We start from the raw sequence: 14,084 nt of genomic DNA, 5'->3' as shown, positions 1-14,084 counted from the left end.
TGTATGAGGTGTGAATGGAAGGTTCAAGCACCGATTTCCATAAAGCACACTCTAGTATTAGTCTCCTTTCGGAAGAATTCGGAAGGCCAGGGTGTGAGGCAGGTGTATTCATTTTTTTGTTTTATGTTTTAGTGTGTGTATATGTCTTCTAGTATGCACATATGTATCGTGCATTAGTAGGCACAGAGATAAACTGAATGGAGATATCTTGCACTTAGAAGTTTGCGTTATAGATTTTTTTTGGGTCTGGACCTATGATTTTATTGGTATAGGAATTCTGCTTTAACATTCATCCATCCATTCATTCATTTATTCTAACTGTGAGGTCCTAAGGAAATGTGCTTTGGTGAAGAAAAAAGGAAATTGCTTTTGTGTAAATCTCTGTGATTTTGCAGTGCTTGAGGGTTCTTAAAAGTGTTTCTCTCAAGTAGGAGGGAAAGTCATAAAGGCAGGTGAATTGAAGCGCATCTTCAAAATAACATATTACAAAATATTGAACAGAAATGTTGCCAACTTTGTAACCCAGTAACTGAGTACGATGCAACCTAGTCAACCAGTAAAGACTGGTGACACCTGCCTTAAAAAAAAAAATAGATTGAGATGACTCTCTGGGAGGAGGGTGGAAGCCAGGATGCAAGGGGAAATTTAGGCAGTATAAATAAAAGATATCAATAACATTTATTTTAAATTACAGAAAGAAAATAGTGTCTATGGAAAATGAAAATTCACCTTATTAACTCTTCTTCCCATGTTAAGGTTTCCCTCCCAAATCAAGCTTGTTATTTACTGGAATTAACCTAAGAAACCAGGATTTGACCAGCAAAATGAACTTCAAACCAACTCTTTGACCCAAGTGGTTGCAAATGTGAAAATAGTACAAATTAGTGAGTTTCCATTATGTATGTTTGCTGTATATAACATATGCATATCTTACCCACTTCCGGGTACTCTGATACACTCATATGTCCATTAGGGTTAGATTATGATTTCCTGAGAGCTATGTCATATGCAGCTTTGCCTCTCTGGTACCTAGAACAGTGCCTTGTGCAAAGAAGACTTGTAATGTCCTTTGAATGTGTATAGAATTACATGCCATGTGTTTCCCCCATTTGTGAAAACAGAGCTCTTAGTCTATCTCTATACCATCCATTTCCCAATATGAAGCAGCTGAAGCCACCTGCATGAAGTTTGGTAGGGAAAGGGAGGAGAAAAGAAACCCTAAGAGCTGGAAAACAAAAGAGCTTTCCAGTCTGCTAAGTGGTAGAGCTCAGAAATTCAGAGAATACTGTCCCAATTATGCTCTAATAGTCTTGGCACTTTTGTGCCTGTTCCCTCTTTCTGGAGGAGACCCCAGAAGTCAAGCCCTACCACAGAAGTTCAGGAGTGTGTTCAGTCTTTGCTTGTTCCTAGGATCCTCTTCCCCCTCAGATTTTGGTGCCGAATTTTATAGATTCCAAAATCTGGAGGCTTGGATTTACCCATTGGGACTAGAAGAAGTGAAAACAGAGGGAGCTGTCACATTTGTGTCATTTATGGAATGGGGGTGGGGGGAAGGGGAGAAGAGGAAAAAAGGAGTTTAGCACTGGGATCCCCCAGAATTTGCTACTGGTAAAGGCACCCCAAGTTCTCATCCCAAGTGGTAGATGCATGGTATCTGCCACAACTGAAGGAAGTGGAGATCTTGCTGGATCTGCAAATTTGGGGGATTTCCACAGAAAAGATTGGGACCTTGGAAGAGTGCAGAAATACCTCTTCCTTTCTGAGAGGAGTTGAGCAGATAGGACTGGAACTCTGCTGCTTGGGGACAATGCCAAGAGTGAAGGTTGTCCTGTGGTGGGAGAGAAGAGCTGGACTGGGGGCCTCCACTGGTTGGTGCTCTGGGGAGCCAAAGTACTTTCCAGAGCCAGGGAAGGCAACCTGGGATAGTAATAACCTGATCTCCATGTCTGAGGACATCAAAGAAGAAGCCAAGTGTTTAAGGTTTAGTTATAGGACTGGAGGCTTTCTCCCCAGCCCACCCCCAGTTTCCCTTCTTATTCTGGGAATGGGTCCCTCCAGTTTAATTAAATCTTTATAGAGATAAGGGGAGAAAGGACAAAGGAAGGAAGGTTAAGGGAAGTTAGGAAGTAAAGAAAAGGAAAGGACCCAGAGAAAATGTACTGGAAGAGCAAGGGAGAGGGCCAGGGCTGTGGAACAGCAGCAGACCAATGATATAGCTAGACCAGCCCTGATTTTAGGCCTCCAGTGTAGCTTCAGCTTGCAGGCAGGTGAAAGACCAGGAGCCCCAATCAAGCCTAAACCAACAGAACCTGACCTAGTTCTAACTTTCTACCCTGCCTGAACCTAGAACCTATTTCCCAGGCCCGCAGCTGGTCCTTGGAATAACCTTCTCTGAGACAGCTTGAAGGAGGAGAGTATATGGAAAAAGTCCTCAGGTCCCTGTTGTATATAGCATAGATCCATATTTTTCAGAACTCTGCTATCAGACACCAAAGGAATGGGTAACTGTCAGCTTAAACAGCTGTGATAGGTCACGAGGACCAAGGCTGTGAAACAAGGCCCTCCTGGAGGCCAAGCTATCATTTCTGCCTCGGATCTTCCATAACCTTAAAAAAGGATCTCTTCCCACTGGTGAGAGAGACCCCGAGGTCTGGGAACATTCATCCTGAGGCCCCAAATACTGATTCAGGCCCACACTTTCTTCCCAGTCCTGGACCTAGCAATTAAGATGCAGCTGAAGAAGCTGCATCTTCCTCTCTGAGTCGAGATGGGCAAGGCCAAGTGGAGCCTTGGTTTCTCTGTGCTAGGGAAGGTCCTCCTTAAAGAAAAGAACAGAGCAGAGTTGGAGAGCCGAAGAAAGTCAGACAGCAGCGAGGTCTGGAAATGCCTGGCTGGGGGTGGGGGAGCCAGGAAAGTGGAGTCTCCTCACAGGCCCCTAGGGTGGGCAGCTCCACGAAGAGGCCCGGAGGTACACAAATCCCAAAATTTGTAAATGCTGCTGAGCCTCCTCTAGAAGGTAGGACCTTAAACTCCGCCAGCTTCTCGCTTCATGGGAAAGCCTACAGTCTTAGAGACAGAACCGATGGTTGGGAACTTTGTTTCTGAAGTGGGAAGGTTCTCTCTCACTCTCAAGCACCACCGAAGCTCTTGACCTCCAATTCTTCCACAGAAAGAGGAGAAACTGTCCTGGGGCAGCCCAGTCTGAGATCCAAAGGAGAATGAAATGTCTAGTGAAGGAGGGGCAAAAGGAACTACTATGAAAACTCGGCTTAGGAGGAATCGAGATTACTAACTACTGCTTGTCAGTGTGAATAACGACTCCACCGATCCCGCCGAAGCGCTTAGCCGTGCTAGGCACCGAGAAGGTGCTCAATAAATACTCGTAGAATTGAAGGGAGCCCTGCTTGTAAGCGCTCAGGGACCTCTGAGGGCCGAACGCTTTGAAGGGGTCGTTTTCACCACTATTTAATATGAAATTCTCAAAAATTCAACGAATGCACTCAGAGGAGCAATATAATCCTCAAATTAAAAGTGCCCATCCAAGCCCCCATTTTTCACACACTCCCTAGTACGACTCTCGGCCGATAACTGAGACTTCTTTTTTGTCTTTATTTAACCAAGATGCACTCCTGCCGTGGACCTGAGTGATGTTGGAAGAAAAGAATGTGGCTTGGGGGGAAGGAGGAAGTGGCTCTTAATATTTTTCTTTTAATATAGTCTTCTTTTGGGTAATTAATGGAAGACTTATACAAATAGAAGTCGATCTCCTTTGTCAGGTTGAAATCGAAACTCGCGTAATTATCCGCTCCTGAAATTAACAAAGAACAGCACAGATTACATAACAGAGAAATCACTACCTCCCGGGCAGACTACAATTCAGTCTGGCAGGGAATTAGATTCCGAACAAAACGTAGGCGGTCTCCTGCCCTGGTAAATGTTGGGCAAAAACGATTGAAATCAGACAACCATAAGAAAAAATTTTGCGACACTCAATCCCCTTTAGGAAAATATATCAAATAGAATGGACACACGCAAATGGAAATTCGTTGAGGTTAATGCTTTCCAGGAGTGAGACACCATCTGATAAAAGAAAATGTGTTGCCCACAGCTGATAAATTGTTGCCTATACGCTTATCCAAATTTTTCTAAAGCTTGCGGAAAAAATAGAGAAGAAATAAGGAAAAAACCCTCCTAGCAAAAGGGTTTAATGTTGTGGTTGAGGGAATAATTTCATCTAAGATGCTTTTTCAAACGACATTTTTTGAGGTAGAGGGTAGAAAATATTTTAAATAAATGAGTTTTCAATATTATTGTTTTGGATCTTCCTAACGTAAGAACTTTTCTAAACATTGTCGACTAGTTCTTTGATTATTTGCTGATAGCGATTTAACTCTTGACCTTTTAGTCTTTGCACAAGCAAATTATCTGAAGAGTTGGTAGGTAAATATAATGATACTTTCGAAAATAATTGCAGGTATTCTGTCTGTGGTTGTATTTGTGTATTTATTGCAACTTTCTTCCGAAGTATATTATAATTATAGTTATGTTTGAATATTTAAATAAAACATTTTTCCTCCAAAAAGGAAATAAGTTACTAATTATAATCCTTAATTACATATCTATGGGCAAATGACCTATTACTTCATAATAATAATTATTTTTAAAAATGAAAACAAATAATGGCAGTGATTAAAGAAAATTGGATATTGACTAAATTTGTAACGATAGTTCTTTATCTGACTTGTAATCATTTAAAACGTGGAGTGAAAGCCAAAGATCGGCATCTCATTAGTTATATTTAGTAATTTAGAAATACAATTTTAATCGATCCTAATCTATCTAATCAGATATTAAGCTGTGATAATTACTTACAACAATCCACAGAATGAAACAGCATTATGCCAGTTGTTCAAAACTCCCTATAAACCACAACTCTAAAACTGCAAATGTATTCAAATGAGGCAGTAGGGCTCCCAGAAGCTCTGAGCTCAAAGGTGGGGGATGCTAGATAATCGAACTCGGTACCTTTGCCCCGGTCAACTATTTCTTACAAAGGCCCCCTCAGACCTCATGTGAAAACTTAAGGCAAACGCTGTTGGGCCTGCCGAGACAGACCGAGGTTTATTCCAAGAGAAGAAAGAAATGTTGGAGGTGGATGGAACCTTAAAGAATAAAGAATGAGAGATGTTCCTCTGTCCTGGAAAAGCAGATAAGGGGTAAGTCCTTACAGAATCGGATCGTGGGAGAAAGAAACTGTCTGCGGGGGTTGGAGTAGAGGGGTGGTTGAGGCAGAGGGGTGGTTGAGGCAATGGGGGAGGGAAGTCGCTAAATATAAATCTTCGTGAAGAGGAGTCAGGCAAAAAGCCCTTCGGTATTCCAGGGATGTGCAGAAAGAAAACTCTAGGTGAGTCCGAATGAGGCTTTCAGCCCTGTTCGGATTCCAGAGGCTGAGCCTACCTCCTTCCGAGTTCCTGGTTATCTGGAAGGCTGCGCTAACGCCGAGGGCTAGGCCAGACGGCTTCCCTGCTGCCTCTAATCTGCTCTTCCTCTGCGGCTCGTAACACACTGAGGAAGCTTGCAGAACTTTGGGGTGGTTTGCGCGGAAGGGGAGAGTCCGATACCCCGTCCATATTCTCTAGGGTTTTGTCTCGGCCCAGCAGAGCAGTGGGACTTCTCTCCCAGTCCCGGGGGGTGCCTGACGCTCTCTAGATCTTCGTTTCCCTCCCAGGCGGGCTGGGAAGGATGCACTCACACACAGCCCACCCAGCTAGAGACCCTCGGGATGCTTAGCTTGAGACTGAAAGCGGCGCCGGAGGCTGCCTCTGGCTGGAGCTCGAAGGCGATAGAAAGAACCAGGACATCCTCCGGTCCGCCTTCCTCTCCCCACGCCCGCACTAACCCTTATGTCTGACCCTGCAGTCCCCTGCAATGCAAAGTCAGGTTTGACGCCCCTTTCCAAAAGAGGCAGGAGAACGGGGGGGGGGGGGGGAGCCGCGTGTTGATGATCTCTTGTTTCTTTAGCCTGTGGAGAGCCTTCAAAGAAAAAGCGAATTTACTGGAAGGCCCGAGGTCGCGATTAAACGAGCGTGGGGGTGACCGGCGGGGCTCTGGGTGTACGCGATACCCTGCAGAGATACAAGTGTCAGGGTGTGATAGCAGGGTCGAGTGGGTGTAAGGGAGAACGACTATTCCTCTCTGGCAGCCCTTGCTTCGGCCGCAGTCAGATTAGCTCCCCAGGTACTAGTTCAAGGAGTGTTGCTCAAGTGTCTAGAGTCGGGGGTAGAAAAGGTTCAGATAAACAGATAGATAAATTCATAGATCCATAGGGGATGCAAAGAATTTCCGTATTTTAGATTTTTTTTTCTCTTCCTCCCCCCTCTCCCCCATGCCTGCTCTCCCTTCCATCTTCCAGGTCCATGGTGAGCCAAATACAAAAAATACGGCAAGAATTTAAGATTGGGGTCAGGCAGGCGCAGGGATGTTGTTCGACTCAAGTCGCCTAAGGGGCCACGGCCTGAGCTTTCTTCTCTAACGTACCCTCTTTCCCAGTCCTTCCTCCGTTGTCTTCCCTTATCCCCCTCCCTTCAAACAAACACCACCTTTTCCTACTTGCAGCTTACTTACCCTAGCTCCAGGCAAGCCCCAAACTGTTGGAATCTGAAGGGGAAAAAAAAAGTCCATAGATGGTTCTTAAAAAAAAAAAAAGACATTGATTGGACTTTGTCGGACTTTTGAGCATTCATCTTCATTATTATTTTAAATAGAAACAAGACATTTGTCAGATGCTGCGCTTTGGGGCGCTCCCTCCCCATTTGCTGAGCTCCGCCCACTCGGGAGGGCGCACCTCAAACTCTTCCGCCCAAACCCCCCTCCCCCAGTCACTGCCAGCAGTGGCGCCCTCCTCTAGGTTCTTGCATTCCCCAACCCACGTGTCCAGCTCCGGTAGGCAGCCCCAAGAGTAAGGTCCCAGAGGTATTTCCGCCCCCTCCTTCGCAGGCTCCTCCCCTCCCCCTATTCCTTCCTCGACGGGCTTTGCCAAGGTGCCTTCTCTCCCGAGAGATCGCTTTATTCTTCCCCCTCCCTGGTGTCTCCGACAGAAAACTGCTCCCAATGAAGGTAGATTAGAAGGTAGATCCTTGGTGGAAAGACCTTTTAGTCTCTTCGTCTTTTGACATAACTTTCCACCCATTCCTTCCAGCTCCTGGGCCTTAGTCTGCTCTTGGGCCTTAGTCTTCACTTGGGCACAGCATCTCCTTCCACCGTAGTTCTATTTGATTTGAGTCACACACTAGCGCTATACTACTCATCTCCTTGTCCCAGACTTTTCGCACCCCATTTCCCCTCATCCCGCACCTCCTGGTGCCTAAGAATCTTCATTTTTACCCTAGAGGTCTGCAGCATGTAGCATTTAGCGCTGACTTTTCGTCTTCCTCAAAGTAGGCGGAGTTATAACGAAAGCCCCAAACTAGAGAGAGCTGCTGGACAGAGTAGGCAGAAGCAGTTGGGCCTAGACCGGCCCTGCTGTGATGACCTTCTTTTCCAAACACAGACGCGCACAAGGACTTTCTATAAACCGGACCGTCCCAGTTCCAGCTGGTTTCCCGTTAAAGACTCTGTATGTGTGACGAAGAGCCTGAGACAATTAAAGTCAATAAGTATTTCGTCTTTGCTCCCTTTGCCAGAATATAAGAGACACGGTCCCCTGCCCTCAAGCTTTTAATTTCATCAGAAGACAAACTTAACACGTGTCAAACAACCAGGGAACTACATAAGACCCCTGCAAGTCGTTCGGTGCTGAATTGTGTTGTCTGGAATTTCTTTGGACAAGAGATGTGAGAAGAGAGAATGCCTACTGTCATTATATAGTGGAAGGAGGACTGAAGTGAATGTCAGCAGGCGCAACTCTACCATTGACTACCTATGTGACCTTGGACAAGGTTCCTGACCTTTTTTCGCCTCAATTTCCTCATCTGTGAAATAGGAAGGTTGGTTTGCTTAGATCAGCTCTGATGGGCCCTTCCATATCTAAATCTGTAATCTCATGACCTCTAAGCTTCCTACCATCTCTAATATTCTGCAATTCTATAAAGTCAGTTAAGACTTCATAGGCAAGACAGAATTTGAATATATGGAAAAGAAGTTTTTTTCATCCGTGTGGAAAAGTCAACTAGGCCTGTAGTGCCTAATTAAACTTAAATATGTTTGACTGGAGAGACTATGTGATGACACTGTGTATGTATTAATTCAACAGTCCAAATAGCATTTATTCGGTACCTAATATGTGCTAGATATTGTGGCTACAAAGACAACCAAAAACAGTCTTTTTTGTATTGTGACTTATAACAGACTGTTATTACTATCATCATTATTATTTACATTATATCCATCTAGATAGACACCCATTTGCCTACTTCCGACCCATTGGATTCTCAGCCTAGGAATTCAAAGGGACCTAAGCCTCACTTTGCTCGAATGCGTGTGGATCATAAGACAACTTTCTCCTGGAAGCCTCAAACTCCTCTGAGAGTGAATAGACTGAAGCATGGGTTCTTTAAAAGAACTTAAAAAGAACTATTTTGATAACTGTATTTCTATATCGTTAGTTTCTTTTGTAATCCTATGTGTATTATTTTATGCACTTACAAACATTACTCTTAGGTTTTACCAGACTGCCAAAGTCCATAAGAAAGAAAAAAGTCAAGAACTTTTGGGCTAAGGGAAGCCGGGAACCAGCAGCTTTCCCTTTGGGAAGGCACGGGCAGTTGGTGCCTGCTCCGGCCAATCCTGGACCCTCTGACCTCAGCAGCCTTGCACCTAGCGGCTTGGCCCGGGCCCTGCTCAAGGAAGCCATGGATTTTCCCGATTCTCTCCTTAGTCAATTTCTATTTCTGGTAGGACTGCGGGTTCTCTGGAAGGGGCAATGGGGGCGTGGCTAGCCTCCACCTAAGCCAATAGCGAAGAAGCCCGGGGAACAGGCCCAGCCCCCGCCGTGACGTTTTGACCAGGGACAGAGGCGGCTTCTGAGCCGTACTCCTAGTCACTGCAGTGGCTGTAACAAAACCCAGACCCCTGGTTCCAGGCTAATGGAGGCAATTTAGACTGCAGCAGGACCTCGTCCATCGTTTGTCAAAAGTCCTATTCGGCAGCAGAGGTAGAGGCAGGAGGACAGCAGGAACCACTTCCCCGCCCCTCCGTCGAGGATTTATTGAGTATTTGCTTTGAGCAATTAAGTTGCTCTGATGATGTTACCAAGTCCGGTCACTTCCACACCTTTCTCTGTCAAAGACATTTTGAATCTGGAGCAGCAGCAACAACAGTACCACGGCGGGCACTTGCAGACGGACTTGGAGCAGCATTTCCATTCGGCCTCCTCCTGCATGTTGGCAGCGCGGGAGGCGGCCCAATTTTCTGATGGGGGGGAGGAGGTGGAGGAGGGAGAGAAACTGCCCTATTTAAACTCAATAACCGCAGCCGAGAACCACAGGGAGACGGGGATCTGTCCCGAGAGCTATGTCCACACGGTCCTCCGCGGCTCCTGCGGGCCCAAGGACCAAGAAGAGGAGGCCGACGGGGTCGTGAGGGACAGGAGCCAGAGTGAGTAGAGGGGGCAGGAAAAGCGCCCGCACACCTGGAACAAAGGCGGAGGCCCGCACACCTCCCATAAACTGCCAGCAGGGCCTCCCGCTCCTTTAGCCTTTGGTGGGGGTCAGGCCCCAGTCCTGTGCAGCGACAGCTCCGACACAACGCAGGTACCTGCGAGGGAGCAAGGGGCGGGGGTTGGGGGAAGAGGTGACCCCGAAAACCTCAGCCGCGGACTGGAGAGCGAGGCTGTCACCCTGCAAACCGCAAGTGTGGGGAAGGGCGCGTTCCCGCGAGCCTGGGAGGTCCCCTAGAGAGCAATGCCACGGACGCTGTAGCTGCCAGCAGGCTTTTTGCCCCCGGCCTGAGAACTTGCTATGCGCAGTAGTAGTAGTTTTTGGTTGTTTTTCCTTTCCCAAAGCTGATAATTTAGTGCAATAGAAAAAGGAAGCTCCCTCTCCTTCCCGCTATCCCTCAGAGTCAGAGAGGTGTTCTCACGCCTCCAGACTGTCGGTCTTCAGCCCCGGGGCAGCCTGGGCGCTCTTACTCAGAAACCACAATGCAGACATAGAGGTCAGATCTGGTCGATTTGGGGAGCTCTATTATGGCAGCCCCTGAGCTGTTAGGAAGTGGTATGAAAGGACAACTTCAGGCCTGGGCCTTGTAGCGCCCAGCCTTCAAGCCTTAGCTGAAAACTCTGAGAGCTTTGTTTTGTGTCACTGTAAAGATGCCCTTGGCTTCCCCAGGGACCACTCAACTGGGCTCTGGAGAAAGAGCTTGAGCAAGATCCTTCATAAGATTTGTGGGGAGACTTTGTCAAAAGCATAGAATCATAGAGCCACATTGAAAGGGATGAAGAGACATTAAAGGTCATCCAGGCCAGCCCCCTTTTACATGAGGAACTTGGGCCCTGTTGCTTTCCTGAGGAGAGTCTGGTGTGGAGCTGGCAGTAAACCTGGGCCTGAAACCTATCTGCAGCTGACACCACACACACACACACACACACACACACACACACACACACACACCTCTGTGGGTTTGTCTGCTTCTTGTGATAATGGCCACTAGAAACTCACACAGAAATTTCTAACCACCAAGATTCTTACTTGCACAGCAGTATGAAGCCTATTCAGGAAGACCTCCAAAGTGTAAATACAAACACATCTCACAACCCACTCACATACTATACAGACATTGCACTTAATTGTAAGTGTACAATATCATACATACTGGTTTTTGGGACACTGAATAAATGTATTCGAAGTTGATTTCCCCTAGTAGGAAGTGAACAGAAAGGGGTGATGCACATTTCAAGCACAGGAAGGTATTCCTTCGCCCCAGAGCCACAAATGGTCCCAGATACAGGCACACACTAGCACACCGATGCCCTGACAATCAGTCCCTCCTGCGCAGATGGTGCTTCAAGGCTGATTGAGGGGGACGCTAAGGAACACTGTTGTTTTTGCTCATTCCTCAGAAAGCTGCCCGCTGAAGAAGCCGCTGGAGGCAGGAGAGTGTAAGGCCGAGGAGAGCGAGAGGCCGAAGCAGCGCAGCCGAAGAAAGCCCAGGGTCCTCTTCTCTCAGGCTCAGGTTTTCGAGCTGGAAAGGAGATTTAAGCAACAGAGGTATTTGTCTGCGCCAGAGCGGGAGCATCTTGCCAGTAGCCTAAAGCTCACGTCTACACAGGTGAAGATCTGGTTTCAGAACCGGAGGTACAAGTGTAAGAGGCAGCGTCAGGACAAGTCCTTGGAGATGGGGACGCACCCACACCCGCCGCCTCCCAGGAGGGTGGCTGTGCCAGTGTTGGTGCGGGACGGGAAGCCCTGCATCAGTGGGGCACAGAGTTACAACGCTCCTTATAGCGTGGGCGCCAGCCCTTATTCCTATAACGGCTTCCCGAGCTACGGCTACGGGAACTCGGCCGCCGCTGCGGCCGCGGCCGCAGCCTATAGTGGCAACTACGGCTGCACTTACCCCGCGAGCAGCGGCGCCGCCGCGGCCGCCGCCATCCCGCCGGCCTGCAACGCGGCAGGAGGCGGCCCCTTTGTGAACGTGAGCAACCTGGGAGGCTTCGGGGGTGCAGCGCAGCCCCTCCAGAGCCTCCACCAGGGCAGCACAGTGCCTGCCTGCGCCCAGGGCACCTTGCAGGGCATCCGAGCCTGGTAGGGGCGGGCAGGGAGGCTCTGGAGCAGCCTGCAGGGTATTCTTCAGACTGAAGGGCGGGAAAGACCTGGCCGGGGAAGATGGACCTGGCAGCGTCCCCTCGCTAAAGAAATCTCCCGGCCCCAGGGCTCAAAGTGCAGCTGACTCGGGACCGGAAATGGTGGGGACAGAGAGGACAAGCAGGGCTCCCCGTTTCTACCACATCAGACTGTATTTGGCATAGAGGAGAAATAATGGTCTATATATACTTAAAGCTATACTATGTAACAGCGACTTGTTTGAGGCCAATCGCAGCTAAGCTCAGAGAACAGGCCAGAGGCTGGGCTGCTCTTCTTAGCCTGCATCCCGGGGCGGAGAGTGATAGGATGCACTCCTCACGAAGCGCCAGACCCAAGGGAATTCTCCTTTTCCCCAGCCTTCCCTCTGCATGCACGAAGAATTAGCATTAGAGAGGAAAGAAAACAAAATGAAGGGGAGAAACTGGCAATGAGCGACCGACCCCAAACTCGCTCCTCTCACTTTGCTACCTTTCTGAGCTCTCAGTCTAATCTGGTTTCAGAAAAGGACCTAACTTCACACCCCCCACAAACACAACAGTCTTTTAACGAGCGGTTTAACTGTCCTTTTCGGTAGTACCCTTCCCCACCCCCATTCCATACCCCCCCAGGCAAATTTGCTAGGCTGGGGGTGGGGGGTGGGGGTGCTGGAGAGAAGTAGGTCCTAAGAGCATCCTCGCCCACTTCTCGGGAGGCTGAGAGAGAGTCCTCGGCCTCCCCTCTAGGGCTGCCCCAGGGCAGGCGCCAGCCAGGACTCCCGAGTTTTCCAGTCTAATTTGCAGATTAGCAGAGCAGGCTACCAGATCAAAGGGTTTCGTGGGTTGAACAAATTGAGTAGCCCGTGGCGCCCAGGAAGGTGTTACTTTGTTTCTTTTCTGTTCCATATTCTGTATCCAGCACATATTATAAATATATATACCTATATACACACCGTGTACACACCAGCTGCCATACACTACAGGAATTAATAAAGAAGGTGCAATATTTCCAAATCCATATTCGGCTACAGAAACTTTATTGAGTCGAAGAGGAAATTAAATCTATTGTGAAAGGAGAACTGAGAAATGAGGGTTGCATCCCTCTCCGTATTCTTTCCAAAGCCCTGCAGCGTAGGATGCTTAGCGGTAAAATAGGGCCCCTGTCACCGTGACTCGTTAGCCTCTTTTAAACGTATACCTAATTTCGGCTGCGCTGGGCAGCCAAAAATTCCGACCCTTCTGTTGGCCTTGGTCCCCTATTCTTCTGTCTCCCTGCCCTCCCCAGTCTTATAGATGATACCACTCTGAGGTGGAGCCACGTTGAACTCGGGGCTCAAACTCTCGGCCTTAAAACTCAATAGTCACAAGCTCCGAAAGGCTCGGGAGTAGCTGACAAATCGCCACCGCAAGACCGGAACCCAGCCGGGAAGCTGCTCCTCCCTCCCAGCCGACCCTTACACCCAAGGTGGGGGTGCTTTATCTCGCTACTGCCCATGTACCCCCCCTCCTCATTTCTCTCCTCTCTCCCTACTCCCCTTACCCCACCCCCTGCCCCAGCCCTGGTAGGGCCGGACTCTGCTCTTTCCCCGGGAGCTGAGGCTTTGTCGGGCTCCCAGTCACTTGCGGAGAATGTCTGTGCGAGGGCAGCCCTGCCACACGGCCCGATTGTGAGCGTGCCAAGGCGGGAGAATGGGGAGGCATTAGAGAGCCGCGCCATTGTGGGGCCGGGCCAAGCTGAAAGGCGGCTCCGGGCCGGGAAGGTGCGGAAAGAATGGCTTTTTATTGGAGTCCAGAACAAAAGGTGTGGTAGGAAGGCGAGGTCCCCTGCACGAACAAAAACCCCAGCGCGTCTGGATTGACGTCCCCCCAGAGCTCCCCTATTGCTTCTCAGAGCGGGGGCTTTGTGCAGCAGTCTACTGAACAGAGGGACAGAGAAATGCGCGGGGGTTTTGTTCCCCACTTTTTGTGAGCTGGGTGGAGAGGGGGAGGCCGGCGGGAGGGGGGGGGCGGAGGTTGGGGCGGGAAGCAGGGAGGGGCGCACTGATTAAGGCCACGGCCGAGCCGGGAGCGGAGAGGTTCAGCGGGAGGCGGCGGCCTGAATGTGGGGTCATTCTTGCTACAAGTTTAGCAATTTCGCTTTTACAGAAGGGGGCGGGGGAAGGGGTAACGGGGAGGGGACAGCGCCGGGTATGCAGCGGGGATATGAGGCTAGAGAAAAGAGGGAAAGGGAAGAGGAGGAGGGGGAGGGAAGGAGAGAGAGGAGCTCTCGGAATCTCAGTTGACCGCCCAGGCAGCAGCTCGCTCAGTT

At 48.9% G+C, this 14,084-nt stretch overlaps 1 protein-coding gene across 1 annotated transcript; it reads left to right on the top strand.

Annotated features, from left to right (window-relative positions):
* Nucleotides 1–9,239: 9,239 nt before the first annotated feature.
* NKX2-3 (NK2 homeobox 3) lies at nt 9,240–11,745 on the top strand. Its single transcript, XM_036737260.1, has 2 exons — nt 9,240–9,594; nt 11,057–11,745. The coding sequence occupies exons 1-2, from the start codon at nt 9,240–9,242 to the stop codon at nt 11,743–11,745; spliced, it is 1,044 nt and encodes a 347-aa protein (XP_036593155.1).
* Nucleotides 11,746–14,084: the final 2,339 nt, after the last annotated feature.

This window comes from Trichosurus vulpecula, chromosome 8, assembly GCF_011100635.1.
Source record: "Trichosurus vulpecula isolate mTriVul1 chromosome 8, mTriVul1.pri, whole genome shotgun sequence".
In the NCBI taxonomy this organism is placed as follows: Eukaryota; Metazoa; Chordata; class Mammalia; order Diprotodontia; family Phalangeridae; genus Trichosurus; species Trichosurus vulpecula.
Note: the sequence above shows the minus strand (reverse complement) of the source record. Positions and strands in the feature narration are given on the sequence as shown.

What these genes read in the sequence shown, in the direction of transcription:
- NKX2-3 (XM_036737260.1), top strand. Translation starts at nt 9,240, where the DNA reads ATGATGTTACCAAGTCCGGTCACTTCCACACCTTTCTCTGTCAAAGAC. An exon ending in CGTGAGGGACAGGAGCCAGA is followed by an intron (nt 9,595 to 11,056) that starts GTGAGTAGAGGG and finishes CTCATTCCTCAG; the next exon opens with AAAGCTGCCCGCTGAAGAAG.